Source organism: Urocitellus parryii, chromosome 12 (assembly GCF_045843805.1).
Source record: "Urocitellus parryii isolate mUroPar1 chromosome 12, mUroPar1.hap1, whole genome shotgun sequence".
Classification (NCBI taxonomy): Eukaryota; Metazoa; Chordata; class Mammalia; order Rodentia; family Sciuridae; genus Urocitellus; species Urocitellus parryii.
The window spans coordinates 49,060,946-49,083,027 of record NC_135542.1 but is presented as its reverse complement, the minus strand read 5'-3'; the positions used below and the strand labels follow the sequence as shown (position 1 = coordinate 49,083,027).

The 22,082-nt window shown below is 32.9% G+C and overlaps 1 protein-coding gene across 1 annotated transcript in view; it reads left to right on the top strand.

Moving 5' to 3' along the window:
* Positions 1 to 22,082, top strand: part of Atad2b (ATPase family AAA domain containing 2B) — a 141,171-nt gene that overhangs the window by 72,792 nt on the left and 46,297 nt on the right. Inside the window, exons 16-18 of the mRNA XM_026392374.2 lie at positions 3,064 to 3,375; positions 5,895 to 6,030; positions 14,541 to 14,727. Coding sequence (XP_026248159.1) covers positions 3,064 to 3,375; positions 5,895 to 6,030; positions 14,541 to 14,727 — 635 coding nt within the window. The remainder of the gene's footprint in view (positions 1 to 3,063; positions 3,376 to 5,894; positions 6,031 to 14,540; positions 14,728 to 22,082) is intronic.

Here is a 22,082-nt window from a genome sequence, read left to right as displayed (position 1 = left end):
TGCTTAACAAAAGACTATGCAGTCTTGGTGAATAACTTTAAAAGTAGCTGACCTCTTAGAAATTATAGATTTGTTAACTTTTACCTTGAAATTAATTCCCTGGCAGTTGGAAGTTTTTGCATGCATAGTATGTATGATTTTTTTAAAATACTAAAATATTTCTCAACATACACTGGTATGAAGAACATTCACACGATAGTAGGAGTTTATGATTAATGAAGAGTTTATCCCCAATTATATTTCTCTATTTTAATATTCAGTGACAGGGCTAAAATAATGAAAAAGTTTTAACGGACTGTCTATATACTTCAGTTTGTTTGATGTTGTACTTACAAAAACAACCTCATAAACTTCTGTGATGGCCTTGTTTTTAGTCTAACATCTTAACAGCTGTATTTTTAGTCTTTCAGAAACTTTTCTGTCTTAATAGAATCTTCTTTCCTATCCAGATATTTGTGTTCAGCATAGTATTAGAGATGTAGTATTAGAATTAGGATGGGTTTATTGTATAAAAACTTTTAACTCTTTGAAAGGTATAATGTCTTTTTGGTGTAACTGGAATGATTAGATCCTGAAATTTTGAATAACAGGACAGAAGGCCTAACTGAGACATGGAATCACCCTAAGTGTAACACATTTAGCTGTGGTTATTCTGCACTTTTTTTCTTTTTCTTTTCTTTCTTTCTTTTCTTTTTTTTTTTTTTTTTTTTTGTGGTGCTAGGGATTGAACCTAGGGCCTTGTGCATGCGAGGCAAGCACTCTGCCAACTGAGCTATATCTCCAGCCCGCTGCACCTTTAATTCTAGAGTCTACTTAAGGAAGTATATTAAGTCAGTAGTTATCAATTTTTTAATTTGTGTCAGAATAATTTTTAAAACTTTCTCAAAATACACATTTTAAAATTTCAAGCCCATAGAGATTCTGTTCACTGTTTGTTGTGGGACTTGGAAATCTATATTTTTGTTTCAGTTTTATCATTCACTCTGATGAATATAGACCAGTAATTTTTTTTGAGGGGAGGGTGCTTATCCTGAGATTTATTATGCTTCTTAAAATACCACTTTATCTTTCTAATTATAAAACATTTTTATGTCTGAGACTTACTCATATCTAATGATTCATTTAGACTTAAAAATCTCTTCCATGTTGCTAAGAAGTTTATCCTTACTAATTTGGAGGAAGTCCATAACCTAGTTGCATTAGGTTTTACATGAACTGTAGAAAGATGCTTTAATCAGGTGACTGAATCACCCCCAAAGGAGTTTCCAGTCTAGTCCCAGAAGCAATATGCCACCCTGGGCAGCACTACTTGGTTAGACCAGTAATTCTTAATCACAAGCAAAATGGGAAGGTCTTTCCTATCTTTTTTAGTCTGTTGGTTATAATAATCCATGTGAAAATTTACTTCAGTGAATGGAATCTATTATTATTGCTAAGCTCTTTACCTGGAATAAATTAGGAAAAAGTAAACAATATATTGTTACGTATATACTTAACATGTTATTAATTATGGCAAACAAATGTTATGGATAACATTTAACATTTACATAAAATGCCTTTTTGTGGCTGTTCAGTTTTTTTGTTTGTTTGGTTTTTGTTTTAATTCTTTTTTTTTTAAACCTTGGCACTTGAATAGGACAATGCAGTAATTTTCTAACTATGCATATACTTTTAAAGAAGAAAAAGATTTTTAATTGTTTATATTGTTTGAAGATGGAGGATAGAACTCTCATGTTTTAATCATTCTTGAATTATTTTAATTGTGACTTTGAGCAGATGATTCATATTCATTTTGTTGAACATAACAAATGTGTATGTCAAAGGAAAATAATTTTTTCAGCTTTATTAATTGAGAAGTAGAAAATAAAATGAGGCTAGTGTGGTAAATCCGATTATTCTGAAGACTTATTTGAGAGATAAATTGCTATCATTGTATAATATTGATGTTTAATGTGTTCATAGTTTTCTGAGTTGAATTCTCACAGGAAATATTTTTCCCCCTAACTCTGAATAAATTTTACTTTGTAATCACCATTTTTATTTCAGTGTTTAAGTGCTCCATGAGGTATACCACTGTGAGGTATACTAAGGGGAACAAACCTGATAATATCCCTTGGGGCCAGTGTTCTATAAAATGTTTGAGTGGTTCCCCCTGCTGGCAGAACTGATAAAGGAGGCCAAGTGTAGTATGATATAAGATAATGTGGCAAGTTTGAATTTTACCTCCTTTTTGTGATGAAGACTTAACAGTTCATGTGTTTTTGTATGTATTTGTTGCTCAGATGAATGAAATGTTGTTTAACTGCATCATCCATTAAATATGGATAGTATATTATACTTCGTAATATATTATACTTTGTATTGATATAGCCTGTGACATTTGATTTCATTCATTTTAAACTAAATAGATATATAAAGAAAGTTAAAGCGGAAAATCAATTGAACTATTTTTTAACATTCTTATTCCATTTAATGCCCTTTGAGCTCATAGATTAATTATAATTTAAAGTTATAATTTTTAGGTCATTGTTAACTCTAGTGAGTTACACTTAGGGTTGGCAATGCATTAGCTGTTTTTGAAGTTTCTGCTTCTGTACTACTTTGCACTACCATTTCATTTGTGTTTAGAGGCATATAGTATTAGAAAAAAATAATTTATAGGCAAGCTCAATGTCATGAGAACTAAACTAATGATTGACAATATTGATGAAAGATTGAAAAGAAGTTTTAATTCTTTTAAAACCTTTCCTGAATAAAGTTGTACATTTTAATCAGTGTTTTTGACACTTAATACCTGGCTTGTTTTGTGTTAATACTTTTAGTTTATCCTTTTGTTAATTTAAAATATTCAAAAACATTTTTGTCTTGAGTATTTAGCCCTCAATTCAACAGTTTTGTTAGGTGACATTAAATGGTCAGTATTTATTTTTCCAATAAAATTATATATAATTACTGATTTAGTATTTTTATTACTTTACATAAAGGTGTATATATTTACAAAATATATATGGGAACTTGGAAGAATAAACTTACCTTTGTTATCCTTCTTCTTTTGTGCATTAGGCTACTGTGGAGCTGATATCAAGGCCCTGTGCACTGAAGCTGCCCTCATTGCTCTTCGGAGGCGATATCCGCAGATATATGCTAGCAGTCATAAACTGCAGCTGGATGTTTCCTCAATAGTGCTCAGTGCCCAAGATTTTTACCATGCAATGCAGAATATAGTGCCTGCTTCCCAACGTGCTGTGATGTCTTCAGGACATGCACTATCACCTATTATAAGGCCACTGCTGGAAAGGAGCTTCAACAACATTCTAACAGTCTTGCAAAAAGTGTTTCCTCATGCTGAAATTAGCCAGAGTGACAGGAAAGAAGGTACTTTAAATAACTTTTTCATATTATTTAAATGAAATGAATATAGATGTAGTTTCTTCACAAGTGTGTGTAACTCTTTTATATTTGCCATGAACATATAAAATACATCTCCTTCACTGACCACTGTATATTCTAGGCCTGGCATATTGCCCAGTATATAGTATATTGCTTGGTGAATATTTAAAATGAATGAATGAATGTTCACTCTTGGATTATTCTAACCATTATAATGTAGGAGTGTTACTATCTTTAGAAAGTTGATTATAATATTAGTAGCTTACATTTGTTATTATAAAGCACTTAAATAAATAATCATTAATTAATTCTCATCACAGTCCTATGCGTTAGCTACTCTAATTATATAGAGGTGAAGACTGGGAGACTTTGGATAGTCATTTGGTTTACCAAGTAAATTCTGGGGGCAAGCTCAAACCCAGGAAGCCATTTCCACAAACTATGTTCTTGCCTTCATCACCATTATGCCCCTGTGAATTCAATTCATCAAATGTAATTTGTTGGTAGGGCACTCTGCTGTATGCTTTGCTGATTGGAATGTAAAGCTATTGGTAAGAGAGTAAATTAGAACCTGGTTATAGAGGGTCTTGAATTTGATTAAGCCTCAGATCATACTTTGGACACAAGATAAAAAGAGAAAACTGCCTTAAAAAATCAATCATTTGAAAGAGAAAAATAGAAATTTAGGTTGGCATGCTAATCAAAGTAAGGTCTGTGAACTTTGAAGGAAAAGTAATGTCTTTTGGTTATCTTGATGCCCCTGGTTTGTGGAGCCTTGTTTGGGATGTAGTTTGCACCAAATAGAAAATTCTATAGAGAATTATACTAACATTTGAAAATATTATATAGTAAAAGTCATGAATATGGTTCAATTAATTGTTCAGGAACTTAAATTTTTTTAGGGATAGACTTGTATGAAATACCCATAAAGTACTTAATTTCTTAAATTTGATAGATAGAAGGGAAAAAATATTTTAGTAAATATCTATGAGCCAGGCACGAAGCCACGATTTGTATATTTTTTATTTCTGTTTTTCATAACTAGGAATGTGTATCTTTTTTCAATTTTTAAAAAACTTATGTCACTTTTAGAAAGATCAAAAAATCTCACTTTCTCTTCTAAGAGAATATCTCCATTTGAAAATGATCATTTTATGGAATATACTCTGCCTATAAATTTTTTCATAAGAATAAAATATGCTTTTGTTTCAATTAATGGAACTAATAGTATGTACCAGTAGAGAAGAGCAACCAAATTTTATTTAATTAATGGCAATTAATTTTTAGTCTTTTAGATGTATTCTGGTTTGTTTTGGTCGTTAATATTTTTTCGTAGACATTCCTTTTGAATGAAATTATCACTCAAAAAGTACTCAGTTAATTTTCAGATTAATTAAAACCTATGAGATCTCTGTCTGCACAATTCTGTATCTCATTTTATAAAGCATTCCTCTATTTTGGAAGGCTATGATTTTTGTCAGTCTTTATTTTATTTTTGAGATGGGGACTTACTATGTTACTTATGCCATCTTTGAGCTCCTGAGCTTAAGCACTCCACTGGCATTAGCTGGGATTATAGGTGTGCATCTACAGCACTTAGAGTTGATTTCTGTCAATCTTAGTTCTCCCCTGTATCTACATATATTGCATTTTTCTCTGTTGAACAAATTGGCACTTTTTTCTTAAAACAAAATCTTTTTAGTTATACATGGACACAATATTTTGTTTATTTATTTTTATGTGGTGCTGAGGATCAAACCCAGGGTCTCACACATCCGAGGCGAGGAAGTGAGAGATCTACTGCTGAGCCACAACTCCAGCCCCCAAATTGGCACTTTTGATGGCATGTGTGAAATATAAATGTTAATTTTTCAGGTTGTAGTCCAGGAAAAGTTTTTTAAGTATTGCATTCTCAGAGGAATTTTAGTTCCAATTGGTCCACTGAGCAGTAGCCTAAGGCCCATAGACAGACTAATGCTAATAGAATGGGTACATTTTTAAGATGGGCTTGAACTGAATTCCTGACTCCACCTTAATTAGGCCATGTTTTCCTTGAATAGTTGTATGCCGTTTAAAAAATAAGGGTTAATTTTTTCTTTGTTGTTACATTTGTAAGTACTGTCCTTGACTCATCTACCCTATTAACTGAACCCAGATATAAAGCAGAATGATTTAGGTCCAGTTAACTCAGTTTTCGTTAGTAGGTAAGACGTGATGAGGGTGCTGCTTCTTTTCCAGATGTATTTTCCTAAGGCACATTTCCCAAATTATATCTCACAGTACTTAAGTGGATAGTTTATAAAGTGAAAGAATTATATGTAATCCCATTATAAAGTATTCAAAATATTATAGTTTGTCAGTTTGCTGATCAATCTGTATTATTTGATAGATAACTTGTTAGTTAAGGTCACTTAATTTTTAACTCAATTTTCCTTATCTGGGTAGAGAACTAAAATTAAATCTTCATAAGCCTCATAATTCTTGTGCTTTTTTTTTAAACACAGATATAGAAAATCTAATTTTAGATGATAGTGAAGATGAGAATGCTTTATCAATTTTTGAGACTAGTTGTCACTCAGGATCACCAAAGAAACAGTCATCAACTGCTGCTATACATAAACCCTTCCTTCATTTTACAATGTGAGTAATTCATATCAAATTTCCTTCAATCTAGAATGATTTTTTTTTGCTACTTTACTCTTAGAATTACATTAATTTTTATGTCTTATAATTCTAGGGCTTTGTTTTTCTCTTGTTTGGACATAATTCTGGAAAACTTTTACTGTGTATGTTTTTTTTTTGTGTGGTAATAATTAAGTTCTTGGTCAAATACTTAAAGTTGTTTTTTCTCAAGCAGAGTCTTATCTGTTATTTTGCCCCCCTCCTTTTTTTAAACAAAATGATTGTGTGTGTGTGTGTGTGTGTGTGTGTGTGTGTGTGTAGAATGGGGAAGGATTACCCTTTGGAAATCAACTCGTGGGCCCCAAATTTTATTGCTTTCAGTTTGAACTAAAATGGTCAGAAATGAATTATTAACCTCATTCTAGAGCACTTTTGATAAGTTTCAGATGATAATTTATGAACTCCAAGGCTACTTAAGAGATTTTGAATTAGAAATTGCTCAGTAATTAAAAAACTTTTTGATTCTTTAAAATGTTATTGGTTTACACTTTTGTAATTTAGATTTTATGGCTTTTCTATTTACTTTTAGCTTTGAATTATGTTAAAGTAGCTTTTGCCATTTACTGTAATGGATAAACACTTTTAGTACAAATGTAATTTTAAATTAAGAGACCAAAAAGTTTTCAAATACTAATAGCATCATTACTTGCATTTACATAATTAACACCATAGTTGAAGAACCATAAACCTCCAGTCAGGTAGGTCTAATAGCACTTATATTCGAAGAGGCTTGATTGTGTGTACTTCTAAGTAATTTTTTCTGTAGAGGTATTTTGAACAAATTCAAGTCTTCAACTTGAGTCAAAGTTTCCCCAAGTAGATTTTGGTGAAATGTTTTTGATTATTTGCTTTGATGACTCTTTCTTTTTTCTGATGTTTTAAAAATGGATCTAAATTATTTTCATCTATTCTTTTTTTCTTGATTTGACTTATTTATTTATTTATTTCTGAGATATGAACCCAGGAGTACTTTACCTCTGAGCTATATCCTCTGTCTTTTTTCCCCCTCCCTTGACAGTCTTGCTAAGTTGCTGAGGGTCTCAGTAAGTTGCTGGGGCTAGCCTCCAGCTATCCTCCTGTCTCTTCACAAATTGCTGGGTTATAGGTAGGAGTCTCCAGGTTCAGCTCTTGATATGTTCGTTAACAGCATGTTCTGTTAGATTTTTCTTGTTTTTCAAGTTCTTTCTTTTATGTTCTTAGGGAAGTTTTCTTGGACTCTTCTAACATTTTATAGATCAATTTTATTAATTACAGGCCAGTTATACTTTTTAAATTTTTAAAACATAGTTAGCCTGTTTGTGTGTGTATTGTTTTGGCAGTCTTAGTTGTTTGGATTGGAATTATGTAATAGCAGGAGCTAAGGAACTATTAGAAGCCTTATATTTGCTCTTTTGTCAATAAAGAAATATAGAAACAGTTTTTGATGTTAGAAAGCTTCATTTCCAGTTTTGTGTTTGACGTTTTATTGAGAACATTCTCTTCACTGATTTGATGTGTGTCACTAATATAACTCTTTAGCTTAGCTTTTCTGAAAGAATTGGTTTATCTTCTTTTATATAAGCTTTTCTAGTTTTTATAACTTTTCTTTATATTATCTAGATATTATAGAACAAGCTTTTTTCTTAGATATTTCAATATTCTAGAATAAGCTTTTTTCTTAGATATTTCATGTAAGTTAATATTTATTAACTTATATGTCTGTTCACCCACTCTTTCTTCCAACTTTTGTTTACTGTAGTGGGTGCTGAAAACACAAGCATGAATAAGATATAGTTCTTACTCTATAGAAGTTCTTGTTATTGGGGTTTCAAAGATTGCAATGTTACTAAAATTCTATGAGAGCAAAACTAATTATGTTGGAAAGTCCAGGAAAGCTTCACAGGCAACAGCGACATTTGCTCTCCTTTAAGTATAAAAGGATGAGAGTTAGCATCTGAGTGCATATTACAGACTGGACATGCGCGTTTGTGATATCATTTTATAGAAGAGGAAACTGAAGCAGAAATAAGTTAGTTGTTCAGGATTGTGCTAACAAATTCAGAGCCAAACTGTGCTGTTTGTTTCCTGGGATCATGTTCTTTCCAAATTGGTTTCCACATTTTACAAATAGATATGGAATTGTATTGCTTCCTTGGGTAAATTGGGTATGATTTTTCACACTCTCCAAGAAGCATGCTCTTTTGAATAAAAACCACACAAAGGGTAGCTACACTCAAAGGCCACACATAGGGATGTTTTGTTGTTGTTGTTTGGTTGGTTTGGTTTTCTGTTTGAGCAACATGTGTTAGCATGCCAGATCAGTGTAGAAAAAGGTAATGGCAAGAAGACCTTAGTGTTGCTGTTGCTCTCAAGCCATACCAGCCTGGGTATTACTGGCGGGTTTCTCAAAGTAGTGTCCTAAATCAATGTTGAAACCTCTTTAAAAGATTTAAGATACAGTAGAAGTCAAGATAATTAAGGTCTCTCAATCTGGTAGAGAGGCCCTATGATAGAAAGTAAGTTTTCTTTGCTTTTTTGTATTACCAAAAGGGGATTAAAAACAGAGCTTTCTTAAGGTTTTTAAAATGAAAATAGCTTTGTTTTTTTTGATTAGAAAGATGATATACTCTGTAGAAAATTCAAGTAATAAAGAAGAGCATAAAGAAGAAAGTAAAAATTAAAGTCCCAGCAGCTGAAGGTAATATTTTTTCAAGTTTTGGTGACCACCCCTCCATGTTCTCTATTTATAAATAGACCTACATATGATTTTATGCAGACTATATCCTCCTATAAGGTGTTAATGTAACTTGCTTTTTTATCCACTATGCTGGGAATGTTATTTCATGTTCGTATGTTTAATGTAATACTCTAAAGATAACTGTGTAGTTTTAATTTTTGGATGTTCCAAAATTTATAGAATTAATAAAATTTGAAGTTTTTCATTTTCCTCTTTTATAAACAGTGTAACAATAGACGTCTTTTTGAGTATCCGCCTTTACATCATTGTTTGATTCAATACTCAAGGTAAAGTTTAAGAATCGTGATCACTGTGTCAAAGGATATATATATATTTAAAACCTTGATACAGATTGCTAAGTTGCTTTCTACAAAGATTTTACCAATTTACCCTTTTACCACTAATGTTTGAGAGAGTGGTAAATGTAATCTAATGTAAAAAGACTTTTGTCAATTTTGAGCATTGTTTGTCCTATTTTTTTTTTGGGTAGTGCTTGGGATTAAACCCAGGGCCTCATATGTGCTAGGCAAGCAGTCTACCCTCTCCTCTGTTTGTCTTAATTAACTAGATAGTTGAAAATAATGTTTTTTTTTGTTCATTCATTTCTTCTTTCATGTATTCATTCATTCATTTAAATATTCTGTATTAGTGCCCATTATATGCCAGATATATTCTAGGTACTTGGGATTTGTCACTGAACAAAATGGATAAGACCCCAACCCTTGTTTTACATTTTAAGTAGAGGAGACAGGCAATAAAATAATAAATGTTATATAGATGAAATGCTAGAAGATAAGTACAATGAAAAAAAAATGCTGAGAATCATAAGAATTTAGCGAATCCTTGGGAGTAGGGTAAGATATAGAATATTTTTGAACATACATTTTGACATATTTTGACTTGTCAAATACAACTTCAGAAAAGGTGTGGTTTTACATCCCCTGTCCCCCGCAGTAGATGTGAGAATACTGATTTTTCCATCCTTTCAGTAATAATTAGTATTAGTTAATTTTTAATTTATCAATGTATCAGATAAAAAAGATTTTTATTGTTTTTATTTATATTTTCTTAATTTTTTTCATCTGTGTATTAATGACTCCCATATGATTTTTGAAGCCTAGGTCACTCTTGAGTTTTAGACCCTGTTTAGCTCCCTATATCTCCTTCATTGTACCATTGGTCTTTCTGCATATTACTGTACTGTATCTCTGATTCTTTTCCTCTGAGGCCTATAGCATCCATTGAGTTGTCCCAGCTAGATTTTGACTCTATCCTTCACTTTCTTCTTCCTTTCTCTATCTAGTTAATGATGAAGTCCTCTTTGTCTTACCAAATAAGCCTCAGGTCAGGCTATTCCTTCTCACATATTCTGATGTTATTCTTATTTAGACTATCATTAAATTCTCATACCTGGGTTACTATAGCAGACCTTTTACTGATCATCTCTCCTCTCATTTTGCCTTCTTTCAAAACTGTTTTCCATCCTGATATATTGGCTTAGAGTTATCTTCTCAAAAAACACATAGTTGTCCTTTGGTATCTTTGGGACCTTGGTTTCTGAGCCCCCTTCAGGTACTTTAATTTGCCAGTGGTAAAGTCTACTGGGAAAAGGGGTGGTATTTGCAGAAAACCTAATGTTTGAGAGAGTGGTAAATGCAATCAAATGTATCCTCCTATATGTGTTAAATCATTTCTAGATTACTTATAATTCCTAATGTATTTATAAATACTATGTAAATACTTATTATACTGTACTGTTTAGGGAATAATGACAAGAAAAAAGTATATACATGTTAAGTACAGGTGCAACTTTCCCCCTCATATTTAGTTAAATCTATGTATATAGAATCCATGGATACAGAGGGCCAACTGTCTGACGACTCCTTAAAGTATGTATGTTAGTGCCTCATTGTTTTCAGTGCATGTTCCAGACTTTTAAAAAGGCTGACAAAATCCATCATAGCCTCTCACCATTTGTCTCTCCTTCCCTTTCTTCTCTCCAACTCTAGTCCTTTACTTCTTTTTTTTTTTTTTTTTTTTTAATATTTATTTTATTTAGTTCTCGGCGGACACAACATCTCTGTTGGTATGTGGTGCTGAGGATCGAACCCGGGCCGCACGCATGCGAGGCGAGCGCGCTACCGCTTGAGCCACATCCCCAGCCCTCCTTTACTTCTATGTTGCTTCAATATGTGAGAAGAAACTTGCTGTGTGAAGTACATCCGTTACCACAAAGGCCCACACTCATTTTAGCTTTTTTTTTTTTTCCACATCCTGTTTTTCTTTTTTGTAACCCACCCCTTCTGTCTCAGATCTGTTCAATTTCTGGTTTAGTAAAGCTTTTCCAGGAAAGCCTTTTGTGTGTCTCTAGACAGGGTCTCCCATAGTACTGTGTACTTAAATATTACCACTTTATTCATCACATTGAATTATGGTAATTTGTATGCTAAGTACCATTAAGTTACAAACTCAATACTAACAGCAATATTGTTGGATGCCTAGGATCCAGGACACTTAGTATAGTAGCCTTTCTACAACTGTTAAATGAATAAACATTAAAAAAAATTACCTCTTTCTGTTTTCCTTTGCAGGCATCTATATCTTTTGCCCATGGAGGTTGTTGGGGTCTTTTTTTTGTTCTTGTTTTTTAAACTATGTACATACATTCTTTATTCATTAAGAATAATTCCTGTTTATGGTAAATTCTTTGTCCTATTTGGTTGCTTGCCATATGGTTCAGATTATGTATTTTGAGTTACAAAAGTGTTTTTAGATTTCTGTGAATTAAAAATATATTAAGGCTGGGCATGTGGCTCAGTGGTAGAGCACTTGCCTAGCATACATGAGACCCTGGGTTTGAGCTCCTGCACTCTCATACACACACACACACACACACACACACACACACACACACACAGATGAGTCTTTTTTTAAAAAAATATTTTTTTTAGTTGTAGATGTAGTTTATTTTTATGTGGTGCTGAGGATCGAACCCAGTGCCTGACATGTGCTAGGCAGGCACTCTACCACCTAAGCTACAGCCCCAGCTCCTGAGTCTTCTGTTTTTCTTACTTTGTTTTTGGTTTAGAATTCATTTTGTCAGTGCTTTGAAATGAGGATCTGAATCCTGTTTTTTTTTAATGTTTATTTTATGATCCATCCTTATTGCATTTTTTTCTTTAATAAAATTAAAATTCTTTCAATTACTTTGACTTGTTTCCTGGTCTGCTTATTATGGTTCATTGTTCTCTTTCTTTTCATTGGTGTATCCTATTTTCTATTAATTGTTATTCTATGTTTCAGTATAAGTAGCCTGGGCTTTGTAACCATATGATCCTGAATGAGAATATGGTCTCCTTTTACTTCTTTCTTCTCCTTTCTTTCCCTCCCCACCACTGCTTCTCATTCTCTTTCTTCTGCAGTTCTGGGATTCACACTTTATCCTGAATAAAAATTTTAATTCTGCCACCAATTTGTTCAGTCTTATAACTAACCTCTCTGAGCTTTAGTTTCCTCATCTGTTTAATAAAATGAAACTGTATTTCATAAATTATTAAGAAAATAGAGCAAGAAATCCATATAACATGCTTGTTACTAATACATGTTTGAGTGCTGTAAAATCATTAGCATACTTTTCCAAAATTTTTTGATGATCTTAGTTGATTGTTTTTTTCAGATAAAATTCTTTAGGGATTTTATTTGAAATTGTTGTTTAAAATAAAATATAAATAATGAGGAAGACTTTGTATATTTAGTCTTTGTGTTCAGGTTGTTTGTAATTCCTGATGTAATTAATGTTTTTTCCTCGTTTTTAAAGTGCATAATCTTATTCTTTAAGATTCTTTAAGATTATGGTATCAAGGTTTTCTTAACCTTTTTTTTTTCCTCTTTCACTATACTAGGCAAGTGTTCTACCATTGAACCATGTGTCCAGCTCCCTACTTCTTTTTATTCCCTTTTCATTTTGCTTTATTCTTATTGTATTACTTTAGAATTCCCAGTGCTAACTACAGTGACTAAATGTGTTTTATTTGTTACTTTAATCATTTTGTAGAATCTTCAAACTACAAATTAAGTTTGATTTAATATATTTTCTTTCTCTAGTGTATGGCTTTATATGTCATATATTAGAATAAGAACAGTTAGTTTATATTGTGACATAAACAAAATTTGCCATAGCTGCAAAAGCCTTCTTTTCTGTTATTAAAATTATGATGGTTTAAGACTACTCCTGACACTCTAACAAAATACTTTGGACTGTGCAATTTATAAACAGCATAAATTTATTGTTAACACTTATGGAGGCAGAGAAACCCAAGATTAAGGCAGCATTATGTTCAGTGTCTGGTAAAGGCTGAGTCTCTGCTTCTAAGACAGCATCTTGAATGCTTGTTCTCCATGGTGGAAAGGACCAGACAGACAAGCTAGTTCTCTTGAACCCTTTTATAAGGCTCTGTCCTCATGATATAATCACATTATAAAGCTCTACCTCTGAATACTTATCACTTATGATTAAGTTTCAATATTAAATTCATGGAGGGCACATGCATACCAAAGAATTGGGAAAATAATGCATAGAAAAAAATTTACTATTTTAACTGATTTTAAAAAGTCTTATATTTGGGATAATTTGCAGATCTCCCCACTTGTTTGAGAATTGAAATTCTTAACATTTGACCTTGGATAATTAATAACTAAATGACATAGTCTTTTCCACTCTTTACATTAATACACACAGTATGACAGGATGAAAACCAAGGTACCTTTTCTTTCCTTTAGAATGGATTTTATTTATTTATCTATCTATTTATTTATTTATTTGTTCTACTTAGATGTACATAACAGCAGAATGCATTTTAATTCATCATACATAAATGGAGAGCAGCATTTCAATTCTCTGGTTGTACATGATATAGACACACCATTCGTGTAAATATACATGTACTTAGGGTAATGATGTCCATCTCATTCCACTGTTTTTCCTGTCTTCATAACCCTTCTCTGCCCTCCCCTTTGCCCAATCCAAAGCTCCTCCATTTTTTCCATGTCCCCCGCCCCCCATCATAGATCAGCATCCACTAATCAGAGAAAACATTGGGCCTTTAGTTTTTGGGGATTGGTTTACTTCGCTTAGCATAATATTCTCCAACTCCATCCATTTACCTGCAAATGCCATAATTTTATTCTCTCTTAATGCTGAGTAATATTCCATTGTGTATATATACCACAGTTTCTTTATCCATTCATTTATTGAAGGGCATCTAGCTTGGTTCTACAATTTAGCTATTGTGAATTCAGCTGCTATAAACATTGGTATGGCTATGTCACTATAGTATACTGATTTTAAGTCCTTTGGATATAGACCTAGGAATGGGATAGCTGGGTCAGATGGTGGTTCCATTCCAAGTTTTCTGAGAAATCTCTCCACTGCTTTCCAAAGTGGTTGCACCAATTTGCAGTCCCACCAGCAATGTACCTTTTTCTCCACATCATCTCCAACACTAATTATTGCTTGTATTCTTGATAACTGCCATAGAATGGATTTTATTCTTTAACATCTTAGTTATTAATTGTCAAAAATAGTCAACATTTTAGAATCGGAATTAATGAAAAATATCATTATACTAAAAAAGATAATAAAGTTTTCTTAATTTATAGTTTAATTCTTTTAATGTATTTTCCTATTGTTCTCACATTGATCTTCAGAATGTATAGTTTTGAAATCACTATTATGTTTTTACATGTATTACAGGTCACCATACCATCAGCCAACCTCTTATAGACCACGATTATTGCTATCTGGAGAAAGAGGCTCAGGTCAAACTTCTCACCTTGCTCCAGCACTTTTGCATACTCTAGAAAGATTCTCTGTGCATAGACTAGATCTCCCAGCACTTTATTCAGTCAGTGCCAAAACACCCGAAGAATCATGTGCACAGGTATGTTCATGCCATCTAAATACATTGCTTATGTATCTTGTTGGAATGTAGACATGGTGTATAGTGTTTCTAGATAAGTTTCTTTCTTTCTTTTTCTTTTTCTTTTTTAAGGGTAATGATATAAACATAAACTTTTTTTGGTTATTCTTTATTATTCTTTTTTTTTGGAGGGGTACTGGGATGAATCCAGGAGTGCTTTACCACTGAGCTGCATCCCGAGTCCTTTTTGTTTTTATTTTATTTTTTGGATAGTAGGTATTTAACCCAGGGGTGGTTTACCACTGAGTCATATTCCTGGCCCTTTTTATTTTTTATTTTGAGACAGGGTTTTGCTAAGTTGCTTAGGGCCTCACTCAGTTGCTGACGCTTGCCTCAAATTTGAGATCCTGGTACCTCAACCACCCAACTCACTGAGATCACAGGTGTGTGTCATTGTGCCTGGCCTTTTTAATTTTTTTATCTTGAGATAGAGTCTCACTAAATTGCTGAGGTTATCCTTAAACTTGTGATCCTACAGTCTAAGGAGCTGCGGGATTATAGGCCTGTACCACCATGCCTGTCTATTCATTAACATTCGAATATTAATGTAGAGGATCCTTTTGATGTGTAATATTTTTTAAAAATTATCTCATTGTTTTTCTATTGTCGCTTTCTTCCTTATTGAAATTTTAATATCTTGTTTCTGTATTTAAGCCTTATTGTAGAAAGGAAAATATTATACTCAATTGGAGACATAAGGATTTAACATTAATATAAACTTGAGGTAGCAATTCAAAGATTATGGATATTGGTATCATTAGCTTAGTCTATTCAATATTTAATTTTCAACTCTTATGAAACTCTTATGGTTTATGAAGCAAGGTTCTAGGTGTGGCTGTATTTCTTGAGGTTTTTATGTACAACCCTGAATATATTATAAGTGTATCATGCTGGTTCTAGGGGTGAAGGGGAATATTAAGTCTTTTGAGCCAAGGGACCATGTCTTAACTATTTCTATATCTCTGACATAGTGTCCAGCTCATAGTGAATTTTTCTTCTACTATTTTTGATATGGGGTCTCTCTTGTTGCTCAGGCTGATTAAACTGCTGGGCTGAAATGATCCTCGTGACTTAGCATTCCCAGTAGCTGGGAGTGTAGGCATGTACCATAGCCCCTGGCAGTGAGTGTTTATTAAATGTTTGAAAGTGATGCTTCTAATAAATAAATGTGAGAGAAAAATGTCTCACCATATACTTTGATATTTAGGCTACTTTACAGTGTAGATAACTGGAGAAGTAACACTTAAGAACATTTTACCCAGTTTTGTTATTATAAGTTGTATTTTATGAATACTCAACAGATACAGTATTTATTTGACTCAAACCATTCCCTACCTATAGCAAGAAATATGCATCTGTTGCAGTTCATAGTAGTGTTGATTTAATTTCTCTTTTATTCACAGTTCTCTGGGTATGAACATCCTAGTAGCAGTTCATTACTTATAAAAAGCTCTGTTTAAAGATTTCTTTTCAAAACCCATGGCCTGAATAAAAAGCTGTATACCAGTATTTGCTCCCAGTTTGACACATTTAACTCATCCTGGCTGTGAGTGTTTTCCAATAATGTTGATTTATACGTTTGTTCATATTTTTCAGTTTTGGTGAGACAAAATTATTGCAGATTTATGCAAGTAAGAATTAGTCAATATTATTTAAAATAAGTCTTAAGAATTTACTAGGAAAATATAAATGATCAAAATTTACCCCAGAGAATAGAAAATCTAAATAGGCAATAACTGTTGAAGAAGAAATTGAGCAAGTATCATAAAAGCACTAAACTTACACAGTTTCACAGGTGGATTATTTTAATTTAAAGGATAAGATTATTTCAATGCTAAACTATTCCAAAGCAAATGGAAGGATGAAAGACATGAGATGGACAAAAAATCATTGATACAAAACCTTACAAAAAAAGTTAAGGACCAGTTTCACTTAAGCAATAATTATAAGGAAAATATTAAAAATGGAATATAGTAGCAAAAGAGTTATATGCCATAAAGCATGAAAGATTGATTCAGACATTGAGAAATATCAATACTGGAAAGAGTGCATTAAAGTTATAAGTATTTGCCAATGATATTACTGTATATTTGGAAAGCTTACATTGTCAACTAAAAAATGGTACAAGACAATATGGGAGATCTGTAAGGCAGACACATCTATAGTTAATGTTCTAAAATTGGCAGGGTTTTTTAAAAAAATTCAAACCATAGTAAGTTAGAAATAAAATGAAAGTATAGGGCCCATTTAAAATGACAAATAAATTCACCAAGGAGTTAACCAAAACAACTAATATTCAGGGCCTAAAAGAAGAAAAGTAAAATTCAGTTGAAATGGACAGTTGAATAAATGAAAGACACTTTGTTTTTAGGTACTTTATTCTTCAGAGTGTGGGTCTAACTCAGATTACACAGGGTAAAATATCAGCTACTTTTCTTAATAGTTGTTACCTGGGACAAGTTGCTGCAACTCTTTGAGCCTTAATTTCCTCATCTATCAAATGAAGATATGACACTCAGTACAAAGGTGTTGGGAATATTAAAGTAAGCACATCGAGTAGGCTTGGCACATAGCGCTCAACACTTGTTTGCTGTAATCGTGTATCACTACATACTGCTGCTATTGCTGCTGCTGGTAATACCAAAATGGGAAAGCTATGAATTCTTTTCTCAATTAATGTATAAATTAAATGTAATCACATTTATAATCCCCCAAATGTAGGGGGAAACCCAAGAAGGACACTGTGTTTCTTCTAGATGATGTATTTTTTCTAGATTCAACATGAATTCTGGAGAAAAATGTAATGAAAAAGCCTAACAAGATTTTTTATAGGTATACTAATATACAGTAATAAGTGATTTGTATCTGTACAGGGATAGAAAAATTAAGTATAGAACAAAAGAGAAAATTCATACTGAGATGACTGTAGAAATAATATATGATAATAATGACCTTGATAATGAATGCATTTCATATCAGTAGATGGAAGGAATGATTTATTTGTAAATGGTCTTGGAAAACTGGCTAGCTCTAATGGGGCAATGGAAAGACAAAATAAAACTGGATTCTCTACGTTTTTCTCTACCCCCAAATAAATTCTAGATTATCAGTGGGACTGTAAAAGTGCTAGGAGAATCACATATGCTCATTATCTTGTGTAACAAAGTAATTTCTAAGCAGTGTTCAAAAGCTAGAAAACATTAAAGAAGATCTGAAAAATTTTTACTTCGTATGATTTTTAATTTTGTATAGCAAAAAAGCATTCTTTAAATAAAATTAATAGACATAGGTAAAAGGTCTATTGGGGAAAAGGTATACTTGTTATATACATATTAAGAACAAGTTTTCTAAAAAAAAAAAATAGTGTTAAAATCAGTAAAAAGAAAGAATACAGTCTAACATAAGTTTGCAGAATAGACCAGTAGAGTAAAGGAAAGTGATCTGGGGGAGGGAGGAGGGAAGAGAAAAGGGAAGCACTGGGGATTAAAATGGAGCAAATTGTGTTATTTGCATTTATTAATATGTCAAAATGAGTCACACGATTATATATAGCTATAATGCACCAATAAAGACAGTTTTTATATTGGCATCGTAGAGCTGGGCATGGTAGTACATGGTGAACTTGTGATGCTCCTGCTGCAACCTCCTAGTGATTTGGGAGGTTGCAACAGGAGCATCACAAATTCAAGGCTAGCTTCAGCTACTTAGATCATCAGCAACTTAGTGAGTTCACATTAAAAAACAAAAAAGGATTGGGGTTGTAGCTCAGTGATAAAGCATCCTTCGGTTCAATCTTTAGTACCAAAACCAAAACAAAATTTAGTGAAATAGTAGCATGTCATGTACAAAGGAAAAAGAAAAAGCAACCCCCCCAAAAAAAAAGACTTTTAGCTTCAATTGTAAGTGAAAATAAAATATTACGTTTTTTTTTTTAAATCCAGGAAATTTGATAATGCCAGTGTTAGAGATATGGGATACTTACACTTGTTTAATGGAAATGTTTATTTATTTAATGAGTTTGTAGTATAGTTTGGCATTATTTTTAAAAATTTAAAGTACATACACCTTTTGACCCAGGAATTCCATGTTTAAGATTTTTTCCTAAAGATATATTAGCTACAAGTTTTCAGTGGCAAATGTACAAGGATATTCTTCATAGCATTGTGTGTAATTCCTCAACAAAATTAAACGTAAAACAAACTCAAACTGAATGTCCTTTACTGGAGGACTGCTGAAATAAATTACGGTATTTCTTGACATACAAAGAAATACTGTGAAGCCGCTAACAAGAAGGGGATTGATTTATATGGGCTAATATGGGAATATGAAGGAGATATTGGTGATAAAAAGCAAAGTATCACCCCGAATTATTCATAATGGTTGTTTTGGCTTAGGGGCAGGAATTTGAAGGACTGGGGATTCTGTAAACTTTGTGTGGACACTAGTTGGACATGTATTACTGAAACAGATATCAGTGTTTATAACATTGCTCTGCATGTGGTGTGAGTATGGGGAGGTACAAATTCTGGAAATTTCTTAATGACATAAAAGTGTTTGCTTCTTTCCTTTATCTTTATCTTAAAGGGAAGAAGACTTATGTCACCTATAAAGAGCTATATTTACCTGTGATAAAGTGAAGGGGGAAAGAACCCTTCTTGAGATTCTTTATACTAGTCGATCTTGTTTAATTGTATGTCTATCTTTTAAAACCTACACATACGTGATAGAGTTTCCTTTCTACCATGTGTCTCCGTCAGCTTTTTTTTTTTTTCATATTTATTTTTTAGTTCTCGGCGGACACAACATCTTTGTTGGTATGTGGTGCTGAGGATCGAACCCGGGCCGCACGCATGCCAGGCGAGCGCGCTACCGCTTGAGCCACATCCCCAGCCCTCCGTCAGCTTTTGATTAAGATTATGATTTGGGGAGAGAGGTATTATAGGAATTAGTGACTACTAGAGGGTTATTCTCATTATTCCTTAAAAGTTAGTGTGGAGTAGAATCTTTTGGAAGTGCTTTTAGAAATTTCTGATTCCCTGGCTCCACACTCAGAAGTTCTGATTCAATGGATTTCAGTTGGGCCCTAGGCATGCATACTTTGTTTTTGTACTAGGGATTGAACTCGGGGCATTTTACTGCTACCAAGCCACACTCCCCAGTCCTTTTTATTTTGAATCAGGGTCTTGCTAAGTTGCTGACGCTGGCCTCAAACTTTCAATCCTCCTGCCTCAGTTTCCCTTGTTGCTGAGATTACAGGACATCATGCCTGACTCAGGCATTGTACTTAAAACATGCATACCAGGTGTTACTATTTTAGGTCTTAAGTAAATTATGTTTTGGGATTAGTACTTTAGCTAATCACTGGATACTAGTTGGACATGTGTTACTGAAACAGATGTCAGTGTTTGTAACATTGCTCTGCATGTGGTGTGTGTATGGGGAGGTACAGATATTACTGAGAATGGCATAATATCCCAAGACTAATGGAAAGCCTTGTTTTAGCCTGGCATATTTATGGTTGTTTCCCCCCTGCAAGGTCATAGTAATTTTGAACCCTATAACAAGGCAGGAAATGTTTGTACCTTATTGATTTTAGCACTTGGAAAAAAAAAAAAAAAGCAACAACTTTGTTTTCTTTTTTTTTCTGACATCCTCAGATTTAACTGTTGTCTCCTATGTTATTTCTACTTTTGAATTAGGAAAAAAGAGACTGACGAGTGTGTTGTATCTTATCTTTTTCATTAATAGGTTTGATTGAATTAATCAGTCTCTGTTCTATCAAAACTTTGGAGTGTAGGTACTACATGGTGTTATGAGTAATTTCAAATGGTGAATAAGGTCTTTTTTTAAAAATTTTTTTTGTAGTTGTAGATGGATGGCATGTCTTTATTTTAGTTGTTTATTTTTTTTATGTGGTGCTAAGAATCGAACCCAGTGCCCCACAGTGCTAGGTAAGCACTCTGCCACTGAACTACAACCCCAGCCCAAATAAGATTTTTTTTAGTGAAAGTTTTAGTGTTTTTTGTTTTTGTTCCTCAGGAAGAGATTATATCTGGAAATTCTTAGGAGGGAATCCTTTTTTCTTGAGTAGCATTAAGGAATTAATCTATTTACCTATGTGTATAATTTTGTGTTTGTTCACGATTGGCTAGGTTTAACAGTACCTCCCTACTTTCTGTTGTCACAATTACTGAAATGCTTAAAGTTTTTAGGAAATGAAAATATCAAAAAAGAAAAGAATTTAGGCAATTTAGTTTTCATGAAATGTTTGTATTACTGCCAAAGTATCTGTGTGTTTTATAACAGGCCGATTTTGTTCACATATGAAGAGATTTTTCTTTCTTTTTGCTTTTTTGGTACTGGGTGTTGAACTCAGGGACACTCAACTACTGAGCCATATCCCTAACCCTTTTTTGTATTTTTCTTAGAGATTGAGTCTCTGAGTTGTTTAGGGCCTTACTAAATTGCTGAGGCTGGCTTTGAACTCACTATCCTCCTGTCCTCAGCCTCCCGAGCCATTGGGATTACATATGTATTCCACCACACCCGGCTGTTCTTTTTTTCCTGAATCCTGAATATTCAGAGTATAGATGATGTCTTCTTTTCACAGGAAATGCTTACTAAATCTTAGGTGAATGGAACATAAATGGAGTAAAATAGAATAAGTGGAATAAAGATGATGTGGAGATATTATTTATTTTAATATTTTGTGATAAAAAGATAAAAAGAATCAAACTTATTTTATTAATAAATATTTTGAATTTTTAAAATAAAATTTGAGAATGTTTTAGCTCCCAGTTTTTACTTTTACCTGTGTTTTATAAATTTAATATGTTCATAATACTGTTTAACTAATTGAAACAAATTCTGGAAATTTCTTGATGACGTAAGAGTGCTTTACTCTTTCCTTTGTAGCCTCTTTTTGGCAAGTTAAACTCTACTAGTTTTGAACTTTTTGCTTCATTCACATTTGGGTTTAATTTTTTTTTCTATATTTCAGTTTTTAAATAAAAAGTTTTATGGGGTTATAAACTCTGAACTAAGAAAAAACACTGGGTGTGGGGTATATCTTGCTGGTAGAATGCTTTAGGCTCCTGGGTTCAATACCCAGCACTGTCTGCTACCCTCAAAAAAATTGGTGGGTGAAAATTTACTGGTTTGGTTTTGTTTCTTTTTAGTGCTAGGGAATTGAACCCAGGGCCTTGCCTGTGCTAGGCAAGCAATCTACCACTGAACTATCCCTAGCCCCTGCACATGTTTATCTGATGGTGAAAACATTGGCTTCAAAGTTTAGCTTTAAGATGATTAGAACTTTT